This window comes from Mugil cephalus, chromosome 7 (genome assembly GCF_022458985.1).
Source record: "Mugil cephalus isolate CIBA_MC_2020 chromosome 7, CIBA_Mcephalus_1.1, whole genome shotgun sequence".
NCBI classification, from domain to species: Eukaryota; Metazoa; Chordata; class Actinopteri; order Mugiliformes; family Mugilidae; genus Mugil; species Mugil cephalus.
Genome location: NC_061776.1, coordinates 27,563,169 through 27,582,259, shown reverse-complemented (window position 1 = coordinate 27,582,259; position 19,091 = coordinate 27,563,169). Strand labels below are relative to the sequence as shown.

At 40.4% G+C, this 19,091-nt stretch overlaps 1 protein-coding gene across 3 annotated transcripts in view; it reads right to left on the bottom strand.

Annotated features, from left to right (window-relative positions):
* si:ch211-207d6.2 (sickle tail protein homolog) overlaps window positions 1-13,605 on the bottom strand; it is a 54,371-nt gene extending 40,766 nt beyond the window's left edge. For 2 of the 3 annotated variants that reach the window (XM_047590524.1, XM_047590523.1), the window contains exon 1: window positions 12,662-13,605. In XM_047590524.1, the coding sequence (XP_047446480.1) occupies window positions 12,662-12,968 (307 nt within the window). In that variant the 5' untranslated portion in view covers window positions 12,969-13,605. The remainder of the gene's footprint in view (window positions 1-12,661) is intronic. The other variant, XM_047590522.1, reaches the window with a different exon arrangement.
* Window positions 13,606-19,091: the final 5,486 nt, after the last annotated feature.

Sequence of the window (19,091 nt, the reverse complement as noted above, 5' to 3'; positions counted from 1 at the left end):
TTTCCAGGCCAGATGAGACATTCTTACTAGATGCTGAAGGGATCATATGTCTCAAATTTGATACCCAAAATTTGCTGGCACGTAAACGTCCAAAGGGCGGAACCCTCAAGAACTTTTCATCACAGAAACATGTGGCTGAAATGAGCTTCATCCATAGGATGGCTGGACTCATCCTTAGATAGGGAGAAGAGCTAGAGTTCTTGAAATGTTCAACTTTGACTGATTTTCATGATGTAAAATAATGATTACTCTTAAGTTAGCTGAGAAGTTCTCACGATAATTTTAATTAGAACTGTGTAGCAATACTAAAAAACCCTAAATTAAGAAGTCAAGAATTTCCACAAATCCACATGCTGACACACCTGTTAAACCGTTCTTGGTGGACACCTCATGAAGCTATGCAAAGTGTGCAAAGCTGTCATTGCAGCAAAAGGTGACCACTTTGAAGAATCTAAGATGAAAAACATGCTCTGGTTTGTTGTAACAATGTTGCTTACTGCACAATTCCATATGTGTTCCATCATAGCATTGATTTATTTATTATTAATCTCCCACACAGACACTCTGCATAAGTTCCTGTCTGAAAGGTCTGATGGCATGTTACAGTTTAAATCTAATTATAACCATCAGTTAAAATGCCATTGATCCTGCTTTCTGCATAGCTGCTGTGACCTGTGCTCTGAAAAAAGCCATGTGGCGTTTTATATTATCTCAAATGATCAGGTTCTAACATGTGTACATACTACACTGTTGCCCATAAGGTTGAAATAATTTTGTATTCAGATGCAATCTTCTTTTTGTATCTATTTATATAAATCACGTTATCACAATCATTTCATGATAAGAGGTAAAAAATATTTTATTCCAATTTTATGGGAGAGTGTGTGTTAGTTAAATGCAGTGGAAAATGACACCCTGAATTCACAGCACATGTGACACATTGGTGGAGCAGAAGCACTGAACAAGTAAGCATTTCTCCACACTACAGTGACTATGAATTCAAACACACTCTGTATGCCAACTGCGGATATTCAAAACTAAGTTAAGTAGAAGAATCAGGATGTGCAGTGTCCTCTTGCTCCATGACTGTTTCTCTTCAGTTTTCAGTTTGCATATTGGTGAGTTTCCAAATCTCCCGAGTGCACAGGCGACGGAGCAAAAATCATTATCGTCAGTGGATTCATACAATATCTTTAGTTTATGTATTATGTAACCAAGAGGGCAGTATTAACCTAAAAGACCAACAGAATAAATATGAACCCTTCAAGGACAACATACACAATGGTAACATTTTAAAGTGTTCCAGAGAAACACTCAAAAAATCTTGTCCCTTGGGTACAAATAAATTACCTCAACAAATAAATCTGACCTGGTGCTCACATTGTTTGAGTAAGGTGTAATGGTGAAAGGTATCGAAGGCTATCTAGGGGTAACTGAGCTTGACCCATGCAAGAAACTAATATTCATGATTTTGCCAAATACTGTTTTTTATTGTGGTGTACAGATATAAACAGAGGCACCCGCCCACTCTTCTGACATTTGAAGCTGTCCTCAAGCTTTGCTCTCTGGAATGAGGACACTTTGTGACTGGATGGATTGAAAATTACTTTTTAACATAGCTGGAAGGTTTTATTTTATGGTGTGGCAGTTACAAAATCTCACAAAAAGCATTAGCCATGTATTCCATCAGAGTAATTCTCATCTACTGTATAAGGATATGAGCAAAGCCTATATCTATGGCTCATTTTTCTAGTCTCAGAATATGATGAATATCTATCTAATATATATCTAATTGTGCAGAAGTAGTTTAAAACAATATCAGTACCAAAGGGAACATCGGTTACAACTGTTAATGTCAGACACTAACATTCAATAGTCATCAACACAGTCTGAGTCCTACAGAGATTCATAGAATATGATTGGTCTGCACCATACATCAATCATCCCTTATGACCCGCTAGAAGTGGTCGATGTGTTGATGAGCAGAAACTCTGCCCTTTGACAACATTTAACTTTTATTTTGCTGTGTTTGGGTTCTTTCTTCACCAGTTGGGTATGGATGTGAATATTTAGACACTAACAACACGCAGGGTGTGAGATCAGGACTGTAGTGATCAGTTACATAGCTGTCTCTGCCTCTCTCTGCCTACTGTCGTGGGTATAAAGAGCTGCACATCTGTGTTTGACACACACACTCAGACCAAGTGAAGCACACTGGAGGCATTCACACAAAATCTTCTCTTCTACTCCATGTCTCGCTTTTTTCTTTCTCTCTACATAGCTGACCTCACGTCTTTATAGTATGAGCTGAACTCTGCTGGTACAGGACTCCAGTACATTTTACAAGTTTCCTCTTGAAATGTTGGTCCTGACAAAAACAAAAACATTTGTTTATCAAAGTCTGTGAACAAGTGAAACAGAAAGCCACAGAAATACTTGGTTTTCTTTTGTATTGGTTTTACAAAATAGCATGCTTGACATGCTTTCATTTTTTCATAGACTTGGGCAGCTTGTGACATTTAAACCCGCTATTCTGAAAGTGTGGCTCACAGCTGGGAGTGATGTAGGACGAACTGTATATCCTGTTATTTGATGTAACCTAGTTTTGAGTCTTGCCCCAGTATTTTTAAAGCACCATGTGGTAACCATATTTCTTGCTAAAGTTAACATTGACACCTAACTAATCTTCTGAATTAAATATTCTCATAGCCTCCTATCACCTGTGACGTGCAGCCCACCAAAAGCTGACAGTAAAAACTTAAACTACTCAGTACATCCAAACCTTGTCTTGTAAGTGGTTGAAAACCATTGCTCCAACATTAACTTTGAGACTTTTTCCTCTCACCAGACGTCCTACTGAGGCTTAAGCTTTGCTCATTTTAGTGGGACATTAGTATCATTTCTTGAAGTAGATTTGATGCTGGTCAGTCATGGTCAGTCAATGAAAATCTGACCCACAAACTGTACTTCCATTCAGTTACCAGCAGTAGCAATTAGTGATTAGTGTTTTCAGTGGCAGAGGTCTGATCCAGCCACTGTACACTACTGAACATCCATAGGCAGACAAACACAGTCAGAAGCTAACTGGTGAAACACTGGAGCTTTCAACCGCTAAGATGTCAAATGCTTTTCTCAGGAATTGGTGAAGACGAGAAAACTTAGCTAAAAGAAAGGGAATATTGGACCTAATTAATCAGATAGACACGTCATCAGTTAAGTAGGTATAGGGTTTAGACTTTCTTTTTTGATCAAGCTTATAGTTAGGGCTAAACCAGATGACCCCTCGATAGGCCTGGACTGCAAAATCTCTTGTAACATGCACCAGCTATATCATACACCCTTACTGGTATCATGATTCTATATGCATGCTTCAGTCAGATGTATGTATAACAGATTACAGTTTATTAAAACAGTTTATCTTGTTCCTTCTGCTGCTCTCTTCTTCTCCTCTCATCCTGTTCTCTGTATTTTTCTCTTTCTACCTGGCTGGCCTCAGGCAGTTGGGTGAGCTGGTTTCTGCTCAGGATTCCGTCCGGTTATAATTATTTTTGCTTGCTACCTTCGCTTCTACAAACATACGTTGTAAAGATCAGACTGTATCCAGTCCCTGAGGTTGAAACAAATCGGGGCACTGACCAACACCCAAGTCTATATCAACTGGAAACCCTTCTGACCAGATAGAACTCGACTCTAATTGGTAAGCTGTAAGTTGTCTTTGATAGTCTTCAAACTGCCATGTAAACCCATCTGACGGTGTAAAATCCCTTTTAAACATGCCTTCATAAATGTCTCCATTTCATCGCTGGAGTGGAGTGGATTAAACTGAAGCTGCACAGCTGCATTCCATCAGGGCCAGCTGGCACCACAGAGAGAGCTGTGTAAATATAGGCCAGGCTATTAATGCATTAACAGTTGTAATGGGTTAATAGGTTTGTCCGGTATCATGCTCAGCCACTTATAGTTTTGATTTATCTGAGACTGTTTATACCCTCCATGGACAGTTTGGATAGTTAAACATTTATGACATAGTTACTTGTCTACACTTATTGTTCCTTACAAGTGTCTTGTACTTGCATGTCATGCTGCTCACTTGTGCCCCCCGGGGACAAATAAAGTTTTCTAAATCTCATTCTGTTGCGTGAAGTTGTATTATATCTTGTGATGGTGGCATGCAATACAAACAGAGAAAGAAATTCCCTCCTAACATACCACGCATTAGATATGTATATTTCAAGTGTCTGGTTGGATAATTTAAAGCTTTGTATGCAGTATGCTAGTTACACTGTGGGTGACAACTGTTCATACAATGATTGCAAACTTTCCAAGAGGTTTCTCATGATTTCGCATGTCACATATCACATTCAATTTTCTCTGCAAAGGTCAAATGGTATGCTTGTGTCAGCATGTTGACACTGCAGCCTAACATTTCCACAGCTTAACTTCATCTGATGAACACACATTTTTGAAGTCATCATTACCTTAATAGACAAACCATCTGCTCTCCTGCAGCCCTGATCCAGTCTTTTATACGGACTATAACGAACACTGTATAAATGGGGGGAAAAACTCTGAAAAAAAGAACAGCCTAACACTGTAACATTGTACTGAGTATTATTTGTATGCAGAAGCATCAAGGTCAGATATATCCATGCCATGGGAATCTAAATCCATCTATGATAATAGTACTGTAGTACGACAATCTGGCCATTAACTGTCAAGAATCAAAGAAGTGGAGATGGTCGAGGGAACAGAAAGAGGCCAACGAGTTTCTTTTTCTTCAGTCATTATTGCTTGTCTCCCGCCTTATTTTCTTTCTTTCCTTTATTCTCTGTCTCCTTCTGTTTAGTCTCTCTCTCTCTCTCTCTCTCTCTCTTGCTCTCTCTCTCTCTCCCTCTCTTTCTCTCCCTCTCTCTTGCTGGCTCTCTTTCTCGTTGACAAAGCAGATCTGATTGATCTAGTTCAGTGGAGGCCTGGAGGTAATCTCAGATATGCACAGTGCTGGCTAGCACTGAGTGAATATTTGGGTCACAATGGTGACAGTTAGCCAGCCAGCCAGCCAGTCAGTAAGTCTGTTAGTTAATTAACAATGCAATAATTAGCAACATTCTTTGAAAAAGAGGTTTTAAATCTCAATGAGTTCTACCTGGTTAAATAAAGGATATATATATATATATATATATATATAGGTAGCCAGTGACCAAGCCAAGTCACTTTGTATTATAGGGAGGCCTAATGTTTTGTACTTAATGTAAAATAAAGTCTATTGACCTAGACTTAGACAGACTTTAATGATCCACGAAGGAAATTACTTTGTCACCGTAACTTTGTAGCACATAAAAGTAAACACAAAAACCACAAGAAACATAAAATAAAGTAAAAAAAGATTAGATTAAGATAAAATAAAAACAACAGTGTAATCAAAAAAATATACAAAAAGAAGCTGGTAAAACAGTGTCCAAGGTGATGTGGTTGTTTGGACAGTTGCATAGCAACAGCAGCATGGATCGTGTCACATGGTGTTTCCTTGTCACTGAGGGAGGGATGTTATCTCAAATGTAGTGTGTCCACCCATAGGGTCTGAAGTCGGGCACAGACGTACTGTGGTCTTATGAACCAGGTCTCCAAAGCACTTCTCATAACACATTTGATGTGCAATTGATGGGACCCTCTGGGTCACACCTCCGAACCTCCTTCTCCGCTCCTCCACCTCCAACTCCAGCCTGGCATCCCCAGCACTTCTTCTGAACTTCAGCAGGAATCTCTGGCCTCACTCCTGTCAGCTCAGGGGACACGGACAGCGCTAGCAGCTAATCTCTGGAACACAGCACCGGACATAACGGCCGCTCCGCTGAACGCCACAGCCAATGACCAATGACACAGCCAAAAACAAAAAGTCCAGAAAAAACTAAATAAAAAACAAAAAGACAAAAGTGACCAAAAACCATTTTGATTGGTTCAAAACAACAAGTCAGACAAAAAACAAACCATTAATGTACTAAGAATAACCTAAAAGGGTTATTCTTCACGGAGTTAATGGCAACATGCAGCCACTCTTTCAGGCGCATTTTTCAAAAACAAAAAAAAAATGTGTTAAAGGAACAAAACAGGTTGTCGGACTCTGGTGGTTGTTTGCGAAATAACGTTTTTGTTCTCTAAGGATAATGGCAATCCTTGCTGTCATATCACAACACTGAAAACTTTTCCAAGTCTGCTTTATTGTTGATTATAGATGGCTTGATTATATAACTGTGTTCTCTACATGTGAAAGAGTCCTGACAGAAGACATTGCTGTAAAATTAAAGTAGATGAAAGTAGAAGTATATGGTTGTGTCGCTTAATGTATATGTGTATATTGCATATTCGAGTCTGTACAAGTTGTTTTCTGGACCATAGCTATATCTAAATGTTTAGCTACGTACAGAATAATACATTTCAACTATATATCTTTAAGTGAGTTTTTATTCCGACTCATACTCAGTGAATCTCTGAAGTGAAATGCAAGCTAATGTTGTAGGCTAACACTATAGCAAAGATTTCCATTTAGATTACTGTCAAAATGGCATGTCAAGGTTGGATGTCAGTATGAGTTGTATGATGGTGCCAGTGAAAGGGTTTGGAAGCCTTGGCCATGGCAGTGCCATCCCTGCCAAGACAAGATTATACCGTAGATATTGGATTTAGGAGGTTGTGCTTCAGTTGGCAGAATGGGTAGCCAATGACCTAGGGGGTTACTGGTTTAATCCCCAAAACATGCTACATGCCAAAGTGTCCTTGATCAAGACACTGAACCTCCAGATGCTCATGGTGTGTGATGTGTGTGACAATGTGTGCGAGCAAATGCAAAATTACAGTTTAATATGGTATGTGTACAATGATGTTCAAGCTTTGTATCACATATACACATGAAAACTACAGAATGATCGAGGTTAGACAGGCAATTATAGCAGTTAATCATGGTAATGGTTAAAAAGTAGTCGTGGTCTCAATGAAATTAATCAGAGCTGAACATGTATTAAGCCTCTCTCTGTTTTAAAAGACCTGATAAGCAATCTTTTCCAACACGTACACAGAGTGCATGGGGACTCCACATGGCAGCTCCTCTGCACAGCAGAGCCCACGAGGAGTACACTGTTTTCCCTTGCAGGCAGAGACAAATGAGTCAGGACAGGGTTAATGAATGCCACAGAGCAGAGATATGACAAAAAGGGAAAGTCCTGCAACCCTTGAGCCAAGCAGAAACTCTAGCGCTTCAGTTTGATAATTAATTAGTCTCTGTTAGTTTTAATGCCATTCCTGCCTGATCACAATTACGGTTCGTTTTTTAGCAAAATAAAAATAGCACGTTTGTTTTTAATAAATAGAATTTTATTAATTATTATTAAACCACATACCTGGTAAAACAAAACTTGAAAGTCTTCTGCTCATGTGATCACTCTCTATTACAGTAAACATAGACTGACCAAGACAAGCATATTCGGTAGTATCAGCAAAAAGTTACCCACGGTAACAATCTTCACTATCCATCTTGCCTCCCAAAGGCACACTCTTTTTCTGTAATAGCATAAATAAACACCCAAGGATTACAACCCTGGAAACACAATTCATTCTGGAATTCATTGGAAATGCAAGTGTCTTCATTCTCATTATTCAACTACAGTCTGAACTGTGTAATTAGGCAGAAATTTCTGGAACGTTAAATGAACCTCTTGGTGGAGTGTGTTGGCTCCGACAGTTGGTGGTTTGCAACACAACTGCAACTGAACAACTGAACTTTGTCTCTTGCACTAACTGCTATAAAGATACAATGCTCCTGTTCAGCAGCTGGACCCTAACAATAGCTGATCAGAAACCAGAGTGCTGAGGCTTTACATTTAAAAATGAAACAAGACTACAAATGTTTCTTTCTGCTTGGTAACACAGCCTGTTAAATTTGTACAGAAATAGTCAAACTGTAGGCATCAGAAACACTGGGATGAGTTTTATTTGTAGCGACATCTTGCTCTACATGTTGCCCATATAATCAAAAATATACTTTGATGACATCTGCAAATCAACCAGCCATTTCTCAGGGCTCTCTGTGCTCACTGAAGTGGATGAAACAGATTTTGACTGTAAGAGAAAAGAATGAAGAGACTATAGAAACATTGTGAGGGTATCGTGTGGAGATAGCAAAGATACTGCAGGTTTTAGTAATAGGAATGGCTAGGATACGCCATTGTTTGTCCCAGTACAAACACAGTGATCAGCAGAGTTCACACCACTGGAGCTTGCCCAAAGTTCTGTTCACACTGAAATGAACTAGTTTTTCATTTTGGACCAAGTTAGCAGTCCTAAGAAATGAGCTAGTTCAGGGTCATGTGTTCCTTTTCTTGAATGAGTTGCTATGAATTTTCAGTAAAACCTTCAGCTACAGCCACCCTCAGCTCCCAAACACACATAGGCTCTTACCTACTGTTCACTTGCACAGAATCACAAACTGGACTTGCGAGACTTGTGAGATGCTTCAACTTGACATAAAATGTCACATTGTTGAATTGGTTTGGCATTTAGACTTGCATGCAATTTAGCCAAAAAGGCAGTAATTCCTTCAGAATTACAGCTTACTATACTGTCTGAACTGACATTTACTCTAGTCACTAGTGTGCTGCTTGAGGCACGCTGAATGCCACACAAGACAGCATGTGACTGTAGTCTTCTTTTGCAAGTGTTTACGATGCTCATTGGCTGAAAGCAGATACTTTGAGCTCACTCTTTGCCAAAAACATGGGCACATTCAGTGTACCTGTTTTTTAAATCACTCATCTGAAAGGTTTCTTGAGTTGGGGTTCACCAACTGGCAGATACCTTATTCACTTTGTAGTCTGTTTTTTTCTTAAGGTTAAAAAGGGAAAATGGTCAAAGGAAGAGAGAAAGACAAACTTTGAGGTTGAGGTCTTTGCGTTGCTGCTGGTGTCCACTGTGAAAATGCTGTTAGAGCCTGTTATTGCCTGGTGGCTGTGACTTTGTTGCTCGGCTTGTGGATGTGTGTATCCTGTCTCTTGCCACATTGCCTGGAAGCATCAACTGAACAGAGACAGCCAAAGGGAATATCATTTCTGCTTGTTAAACACACACACAGCCATGTTTCCATCACTTCAGTGAACATTGCATTGACTTAAACTGATTTCCGGGAGACTTCATCCACCAGTCCCGTCACATTCTACAGAACCACCACTGACAGCATCCTGAGAGCAGGCATTATTATTTCCTGTATGGCTTTTGACCATACAGGAAGGATTCACAAATGCTTCCTTCAAGTAAGAGACTGTTATTGAGCTATGATAATACATATAAACCCCTGGATGACTGACAACCTCCAAATATCTTTGAAGTGACTTTTAAAAATTGTTGAAAAGTCAGATGACGAAAGAGATATATGCCACCTTGACACTGTATGCTCCATCAGTGGGAGAAGTTGCAGTTTACTGTACTGTCAGTCTAGAATCCATACATGTAGCAACAGTGGGGAGGTGGAGTAGTGCTTAGAAACGCAGCATGGGAGGGAACATTAAATTTCCCATGTGGGATCAATAAAATATAAATTATAATTACTTTTGTGGCAATTTAATCAGAGGTATAAAGTTTATTTAAAAAAAATGTATATATGTTGGTACAATTCCTGTGAATAATTCACAGTGAGATACATGTGGTCACTCAGAGTTTTTTTCATTTTCCTTCTACTAAGCCCACTGGTTTCTGCATGACAAGTTTGTAAAAGCACATGTTACAGTTTATTGGCCATCACACAGTTGGTCTCTTTCCCTCCCTCTCTGACTCTTGCTCCCTCGCTTCCTCTTCCCTCCAGCTTTTGGAGTGGTGAGCGCAGGCAGATTAGCTCCACTTTATAGTCAAAGAGAGGGAATGTGATGATACAAGAGGGAATGTAACTAATCAGCGGGGGGCTGTAATCCACAGGGACTAGAAGGACAATAATGTTGAACTCAAACTCCCCGCTCAGGAATGTATGACAGGACAGAAAAACTGCAACCACGGACCAGGACAAGTCTGACTGAATACTGTACACTCACAACTGTATTATGTATGTTGAGGGAGAAAAAAAAAAGTTGTCCAGGCTGTCACATCAACCAAGTGAAATCAGGGGTGCAAGGAATCCAGACTTGTGTGACAGTAAAAAGCACCTTTGACAGGTGATATAACCACATATCACCAGTAAGGTGTGCTGAAGCACTACTGCTTAGCTGTGTTTTTTGCTATTATCCCTGTAAGGTCCCACCAGTCAGTGAATTGTATTTTAAGATGGGTACAGAATTTTCTTTCAGTTTCAGAAGATGCTCCACATGAACTAGTCAACAGCACTGGTCATGTATCACTGATGTTGGTATGCGAAAGTAACTGACAGTCTGAATGAGAGGTGCTGTGACAAGAACTGTACAATCACATGGGGTCAAAAAATATAAAAGGCATTGATGTGCTACCAATAACAGTGCAATGAAAAATCTGTAAGAAATCTTAAAGAAAACTCTGTAGAAATCAGTCTTATATCACCTCCGTTAGACTTATTTTGCCACTCACAATGTCAAATGTGTTTAAACAGCCTTTCTTCTCTGCGGAATTGACAAGGTGGCGGTACTGAGGTACCCCACATTAAATATGAGGCTGAAGTGGCAGAAATTATCTTTTGCTGAAGCATGGGAGTCTTACTTGGCCATCTTCCTCGATGAGCGAAACAGGGGGCAAGACGGGGCGGCACTGACTATGCTCTGCAATAATGTAACAGCCCGAGTGGTTTGGGAATCTTCTCTCACGACATGTAATCTTAATGAAGGCCTGCATAGCTTTGTCCTTGGCCCTAATCCAAACCATCTTACGCGCCCTTCTCTAGGACCACTTTTGAAAGTGGTTGTTCAGAACAAGTAGAAAGATTTAAATTTGGTCGGACAACAAGACACAGAGTTCTGATCTAAGGTGCCATGGAACCACTACATGTTTCAGTTCTATGATTCTTATCTGGGACGTAAAGGAAACTTTTACATGGACCACTATCTATCAGTCAGCAACAGGAAAAACTGTGAGTTCTTCTAACTCTTCTTCCTTCCATCCCTTTCTGCCTCCAACCCTTTTTCACACTGACAAACAGTAGCGTGCGTCAGACCAAAAATAATGAGGTCTCTTTTTCCCAGAACAGAGGAAACTGACTGGAGCGCAGATACTTTTTGACTTGACGACGGTACGTTTTATCCTTCATCACTGAAATGGGATGTGATGCCAATGGCTTACTGGCTCGTACATGTAGCACTAATTCCCACCCTCGGGCAGTTGCAATGGAGGAGGCTGGTGGTGGAGGGCTACCATTGTTTGCCCTGACAGAGAGAACTGATGTTTTTATGTCCAATATTCAGTGCGCATATCAAGTCCAACAGATTTACTTTATCACATAATATGGGACAGTAAAAGCCCCTTTGGTGTCCCATATTAACTAGAGCAAAACCAGCAGAAAGGAAGTTTTAATTGTCCACTGTACTGTACAGTAAACTTTCATAATACATAAACTTAAAATACAGTTTGTCATTTTGATTCTCATCATAATATTTTCCAAATAAGCTCCTGGGTTTAATGAAATCATGTTGGTGTTCCGTGTGAGCATTTTCTATAATCCCCCATTTCATTCCATCCCTTTAACTAAATAAAATAAAAAATAGACAGCTAATAAATTCCTTGTGTGGCACTGAATTAACACATGACTTTGTCATTTAGCTCCTTACTTACAGAAATATCTCCAGAAAAAAAAGTGCGTACATAAAACACTTGCTCACATAGACACACATACTGCCGCAGGCTTTTTGACTCATGTTAAGCATGTGTCTGTAAAAGGCTATATTAGGTGACTGCATCAAGGACAACAGCATTATTTCCTGTGAATAACAATGAAGCAAAGCCTGAGTTCACATGACCTTGGGATGCTTCTTTTTTCTCTGGACATAGAGAAACATATTGTTGGTAGTTCTTATTCTCATTTGACACTGTCCAAGTTTCTTCAGTGCATAATGCTGAGATCTGTTATATTGTGTTTGTTAGATGGTCAGGAATAGTCATAATGTGCTTTTGTATAACATGCAAACATAAATGTTTTGAGGGTACAACAGATTGAATAAGTGTGTACGTACAGCATTGTCAATTCAAGTGAAACTTTTATGTGCTCCTCTGCTGTAATGATAGCAGCCTACCAGTTGCATGGCAAGTTAATGCAGTCATGGCATCCAGCTTTTTCACCATTTGACTTCTTCATATTTCTTGCCAGTGTGAGGGTCCTTTACTACAATGTAGGTCATTCACTACTTCAGGTGGTTGTAAACTACATTTGACTTTGAGGAGGTTGTTCATGGTTATTAAGGTGGACTATTATTGACTAAGTTAGTTTTCACGGACATAATTACTTATTGCCTCAACATGGCAGTATGCAAATAAAAGTGTTGCCTTCCAGGGAACCTGACACTACAGACAGATTATAATACTAACAACCAAGTTAAAGTAATATGAAAATGTCAAAAGTTAATCCTTTGATTGAGACTTCTGTCCACATTTTAATCCTCCATGATGTGTAACAATACACTATGTCCCATTGCCTTGGGTATTATTAGGCTGATTGTGTTAAGCATCTTACCTTTACTAGAGTTATTTCCTTTAAGCTCACTGGGTTTGTCCTTCAGGACTTGAGGCTGTCTTTGGCCGTTCGATCCTTGCCCAGTTGAGGAAGTTTGGCTTTGGTTCTGTGAAGTAGTGGGTCTCTGTACAAGGTTCCCCTCACTGCCTGCCCTCATCAGTCTTTCTCCAATCCGTAGCATACACGAACGATTGCCCTGTAGCTCTTTTCTCAAGCTGGGGCTCTTAGATCCTGCTGATGATGGTCGACCAAGACGGGAGGAGGACTTGGACATCTTCCTTGCTGGGCTGAGCAGAGTGCTGGTCATACACTCCAGGGTAAGATTGGGTTACTCCTTTACTAGTCCCTATTTTTTTCTGTCTTTACTTTCTTCTTTTTAACTGGCTTATTCTTCTGTTGTCCCACTTGTCTCTTGGCTGCCTTTCACCTATTTCTTATTTCTTCCTCCAGTGTACAGAGGAGGACAGCTGAAGATGGAGCTGATGTATGTCAACTGCCCTCTTCTTGGTTATAGTCCTTTAAGTAGTTTTCTTCTTCCTATCTGTTTCTGGATGTTGTTCTGAAGTGTTGAGGATGTCTGAATTTTGTCAGGTTGTCGCTACAGTTTTGCGTTACCCTCTTTATCTCTGGGCTCCTCTGTTTTCCACTGCACGCCTCTGTTCTCCAGTCTTGTATCAGTCTTTCAATTTTCTTGTATCCTTGTTATTCATTCCTTTTCAGACCTTGGTGTCTGTACTTCTGGGATGTCCTTGTTTGTACAGCGGTGAGCAGAGCACTGTGCTTAATGCCAGTTCAGTCTGTGTTATTCCCTCTCATTCCCATGCTGTCTCTTTGTCAGCACTGTGCTCCCACTGCGAGCCTGAACTCCTCTGGGAGAGCTCACTGCTCTCGTTCTTTCTTTCTCTCTCTCTCTCTCTCTCTCCCACCCCCTACCCATTTTTTCCCACTGTGAATTCCATCTTTTCTCACCCCTTTTAATCCTAGTCCTTTAATACCTCTGCTCGCTGTTCCTTCGTTATCCACTATCTTGACTCAGCAGTGTTTACTTTTGGCTCTGCTGTTGTCACTTTACGTGATGCTAATCCATGTTGACGTCTCAATCTTCACATTCGCCAAAACTAAAATCTGCCATCTTCTTTGCACCCATCCCTGCACACTTTCTCTCATTACTTCTAGGTTTATGGACATCACTTAATGCTTCCTTTCAGGCCATAATTTATTTGAGTGGTAATGTGTCTTTTTCTGAATTAATGCAGCAAAACTCTGATTACACAAGAGCACTCCTGTTGAGTAGGTGGTGCTTAATGTGACACAGCATCGAGCGTCGGTTAAAGACCACCTCCAAATGTGGTCAGAGACCAGATCATTCTAATGCCTCCTCAATGTGTGTTCACACCTGTACTTTAACTGGCTGCTTGATCTGATTGCCCACGACAGATGTGAATGCAGGTCTAAACAGGGCCTCACGGCGGGAACAGAGGCTGTGTTTGGCATCTGATATGTGGAAGGGGTTTTGAGTTGGTCAATTTGTGAACAATCCTTGTGTCAGTCAACTCTAATGAACTTTGTTATGTTATGGTCCCTTACATATAGTTTCTCTTACATACTTGATGTTACATTTTGCCATTCCCACTTTAGCAACCTCACACCAATAGCTATAATAACTATAATCCACCTCATGCAGAGATCTCTGTCTCACCTGGAGAAGTCTGCAGGCACTGTTAGTATCATGTTCTATGATTTCTCGAGTGCCTTCAACACCATTCAGCCAGAACTTCTGAGGGACAACCTGGACCACGCAGGGGTTTACCAACAACTGTCAGTCTGGCTCCTGGACTTCCTGACTAACAAATGACAGTTTGTGAGGACAAAAGACTGTGTCGGACACAGTGATCTGCACCACAGGGGTGCCACAGGGGACTGTCCTGGCCCCTCTCCTCTTCACCATCTACACAGCCGACTTCACCCACTACACAACCGTCACCTACAAAATTTCTCGGATGACTCAGTTGTGTCAGTCTCATCAACAACAGAGATGAAGGGGAGTACTGAAAACTGAACCAGAACTTTGTGGCCTGGTGCCAGCGGAACCACCTCCAGATTAATGCAGGATAAATGAAAGAGCTGGTAGTGGACTTCCGCTGGAGCAAACCCACTCCCCCGCCACCGGTGAACATCCAGGGAACGGACACTGAGATAGTGGACTCTTACAAGTTCTTGGGTGTTCATCTAAATAAGAAGGCAGTGTATAAGAAGGGCCAAAGCAGACTCCATCTGCTGCGGAGACTGTGGCCCTTTGGAGTGCAGGGCGCCCTCCTGACGACTTTCTACCATTCAGCCATCTTATGTCTGCCATCTTTTATGGTGTGTACATATACATATATTTATAACTGCTGTGTTGTGTGTTGCTTTCTTTATATTTTTTATACTCTTTTTATTTTTTAGTCCACCCATATGTGCACTGTGTGCACTGTCTGTGTGAGTGCTGAATCTCATTGTTCTCATCCACTTTCTTTCTAGCAGTTTCTCACAGATTGAATAAATGTTAACAGTAAATGAGCTACACAGATGCTGCATGTAGGCAATCATATGCATCCTTATTTCTTTCTTATTTAATGTTATTAATTAGACTGGCATTCTTTCAGTTTTCAGTGTATGGTGAATAGCACGGGACTGTATTTCACGACATCATTGGGAATATTATTTCACCCACTGTTCCAGCAGGGAGCTGTCACAGATCTCGACTGTCCCTGTCACTGACCAGCTGGAAATTCATCTGGTAAGTCATCTGTAGTAACATATTGTAAGCCAAATCCAAGACAAAGAATGTAAGTGATCCGTTCTTTTGTCATGAAGCTTGATGTAGTTTTATAGTACGCACACAGACCACTCACCACTGCTGATCAGTAGCAGCCCATGGACTTGGGTTGTTCTAGAGATTTGGGTCATGTCAGAGTCTCTCCTGTCTTCACATATACTCATCTTTCCCATATCCAACATGTCAGCTATGAAGACTATCTGCTTATTAACAGTGCAATATAATCTAGAGTTTGACATGTGATATCATTATGCAATAATCAACACATTAGGATAAATGCCTTATGTGCTACATGGCAATGCATTTTTTATATAGCCCTTTGCTATACAATTCTTCTCTCTCCCCGTGTATAAATACGTCTATAAATATCACAGTATGTAGAGGGAGACTTTGTGTCCCTGCTGTCATGATTCTTTGAGAACAAGTAGACAAATGTCTGTAATAATGTGTTTGTGTGTGTGCAAACATATGTGTACAACGAACTATTACAAGTTATTTTTGTTGATACAACCTCACAAATACAGAACGTACACAGACACAAACATACATAAATAGGATCATGCCAGAGGAGCACAGCAACAAGAGAAAGAGAATCTGCAACCTCAGGGCATACAAAGAGAGGGAAAGAAAGCAGAGCACAGAAGACAGATGTAATTTTAAGGTGAATTGGACACAACATTGTGGTCTTGTAGACTAAGTATGTAAATGAACAGCATACAAGATTTAAAGTTTGTAGTGAGCATATGTAAGATAATGAGTTACAGTTACATTGTGTCCTCGTGCATGCCTTGCATTTATTTATTTTCTTATTTTGCAAATGTCTTGGAAATTAATCTTAAATCTTCACATGCGCACCCCGACACACAGGGTTCTGTGTTGACATACATAACAACAAAACACCAAACAAATGTGATGGAAAACAATGGAATAAAGGAAAGGGCAAAAATAGTTGCTTCAGCTAAACTAAAGAACTGTACAAATGCCATACCATGTATTAAACCCAATGTTTACGGATTAATATATTAAATGTGGTTAGTGAAAATCCAAAGAAATGGTTTCAAAGTTTTTTAAAGGAGGTGGTAATTCCAAGGCCTTGCAGTATCAGTACATTTATAAGAGTTGCCAATAAGGAGTGGTGTCGCGCTGCACCATCCAAGTTAGGGTTAGGTTGGCAAAGACTGTTAAGAACATCCGGTCTGTTTCGAGAAATGACCCAAAGCAACTGAGAAGGGTCTTTTGCATTTTGGTGCCACTGACTATTTATATGAAAAAGGAATTTAGTTTTGAAGCATAAGTGAACAGTTTTGGGAGAGATATGAGCTTTTGCAAGTGAGCTATGGCATTGTGCTGAACTGTAAGACTGTTTTGCCAAGTGATATTTGAGAGTTTTGAGAATGTTCTGTTTAAAGAAATTAGCCAAACCAATGGAGAAAACTGTAATATAACATTGGTGGATACTCATGTATCATTTTCTTCTGATAAGTTTCGTTTTAGTTAGTTATTTGATGCGACAGAAACAGGATGTGACATCATGATGATTACAAGGTGCCATGCCAACCGTTCCGTTAAGTTGTCCCGGTCCCGTAGGACACTGAGAGTAGGAAAAAGTAAATGAATAAGTTTGTTATATAATCTAACATTTGTTAACTAATTGGTGCAAATAGAGCAGAGGTCACTGATAATGCAGCTCCACTCCTCCACCCTCAGACTGTACTTGTAATACGGTGCCACCCATAACTCCAGGAAACCAGCCTTAGTTTGGCCAATGCATGGAAGTGGGGAGGTATAGACCCCTTCATGGTCTACGTCATTGTGATGTCACAACTTTAGCTGGAGGCATAACAGAGGGAAGCTTGTGGCAAACACTGTCACTGTCAACGTGAAAATGTTGTTGTTAATGCGCAGATCCTTTTCAACCTCATTCAGTCTTTGGGGATATTTTGTCTTCACTGCCGTGAGAGCGGAGAATCCTGTCTCGCAACGATAAGTTATGGCAAAAGGCAACAAAACCCTCAAGGCTTGCTTTGCAAGGACCGGGTATGCTGTCATTACCTCAGTCCAAAAGTCCACAAGTGGCTTTCATTTGAACTGCAGCACTCCATCGCATGACAGGTCAATCAGCGGTCATCCAACCAGTTCGGCATATTATTGTGGTTGCTATCACAACAAGCTAGCAAGTAGCTAAGAGGAAGCCAAGAGCATTTTGGGTATTTTTTTTTAATTTATATTTTTTAGCAAAATGTTTAATTAAAAAATTACAAATGATTTCCATGAATGAATTTAAGCAATCAATGGTTCAGACACACAATGTGGTTGGTACAATGATGCAGAATATTTACTAGATTTATTCATAACAAAATAAATGGAGGGGTTAAAGGCTGCAATGATCAATGAATGGGGCATAGATTTGTATGTAGATGTTAAGGTCTAGCAAAGTTTTGACAGTAACCACAAGAGGTGATGAGAGCTAAGGTCTGGCATACAGCTCACAACAGCAAATGAATGCCAAGGTCAAACGGTTAATACTAGAGATCAACCAGCATTCGCAGATGGTCAATACCTGCTGAGCCAATATTTGGAGCAGATACTGCTTTTTCTCCCTCCATTTACATGATAAAAATGACACAATGATCACAAATGTTAGACGGTTCAATTTAACCAAAACTGTAATGTTTTGGTGCTGAGTTATAAAGTAAATTGATCCTAGTTTGGTAACCGTTACATTTATTTTTTATGCATATCTGTAATGAAGGTAATCTTCATTGCTTACTGTTACTTATGAATGTCACACATGTCAGCACATTTAAGAAATGAGACAAACGAATAGGAGATATTTACTGAATATGTTTATTGACAATATGTGTGTGCGCGTGGGTCCTGAGTTGACCTCAGCGGGGAATGAGTAGGGAATAGGTATGCATAGTTTTTCATTTCTTCTATGCTTCTCCCACCTGATTCTGTAGAAAACAGTTCTTCCTCACCTCCGCACAACAGCATCGCAATCTCCTTCTCTTTGTCAGTTTTCTGTTTTTTTGACGCATGGTGCTCCCCACCTCCAGGTCCACCTGTGGCTGCGCTGGGTGCACTCGGGCGGTCTGCCAGCTGTGCAACTTCTGTATAGGCCTCGTCTCTTTTGGCATCATCCAGAAAACGAGGGTGTACTACTGCAGCTGTAATGTGTACACTCATCATTCGGGTTTTAAAGTCCCACTTGCTGTCAATTTCTTCGACCAGCTTGTGTTGAGTTCCAACGCGTGGACACATCCTGAATAACTTCATGCTGAGGGACATTTTGCTTCTCCTGCTTCTGTTTTAGCCCAGTTTTTGCTTTGTGCCCCTTTGTAAAATGTGCTGCAGTTTGAGTGCTGCAAACTGTGCTGCAGTTTGAGTGCAGCATTAATACCGGGCTGCAAAGTGTGCCAGGTGCACATGACGCCCTGTATCTCCAACCATTCATGTGACTCCTTTAGTGTTTCCACACAGAGCGCCATATTTGCCGCGTTGTCACATTCAACAGACACTCTCTTTTCTTCTGGAATTTTAAAGGCATCAGCAACTTCAGATAGTCGCGCAGCAATGTTTCTTCCTGTGTGCACCTCTTCTAGTTGTTTT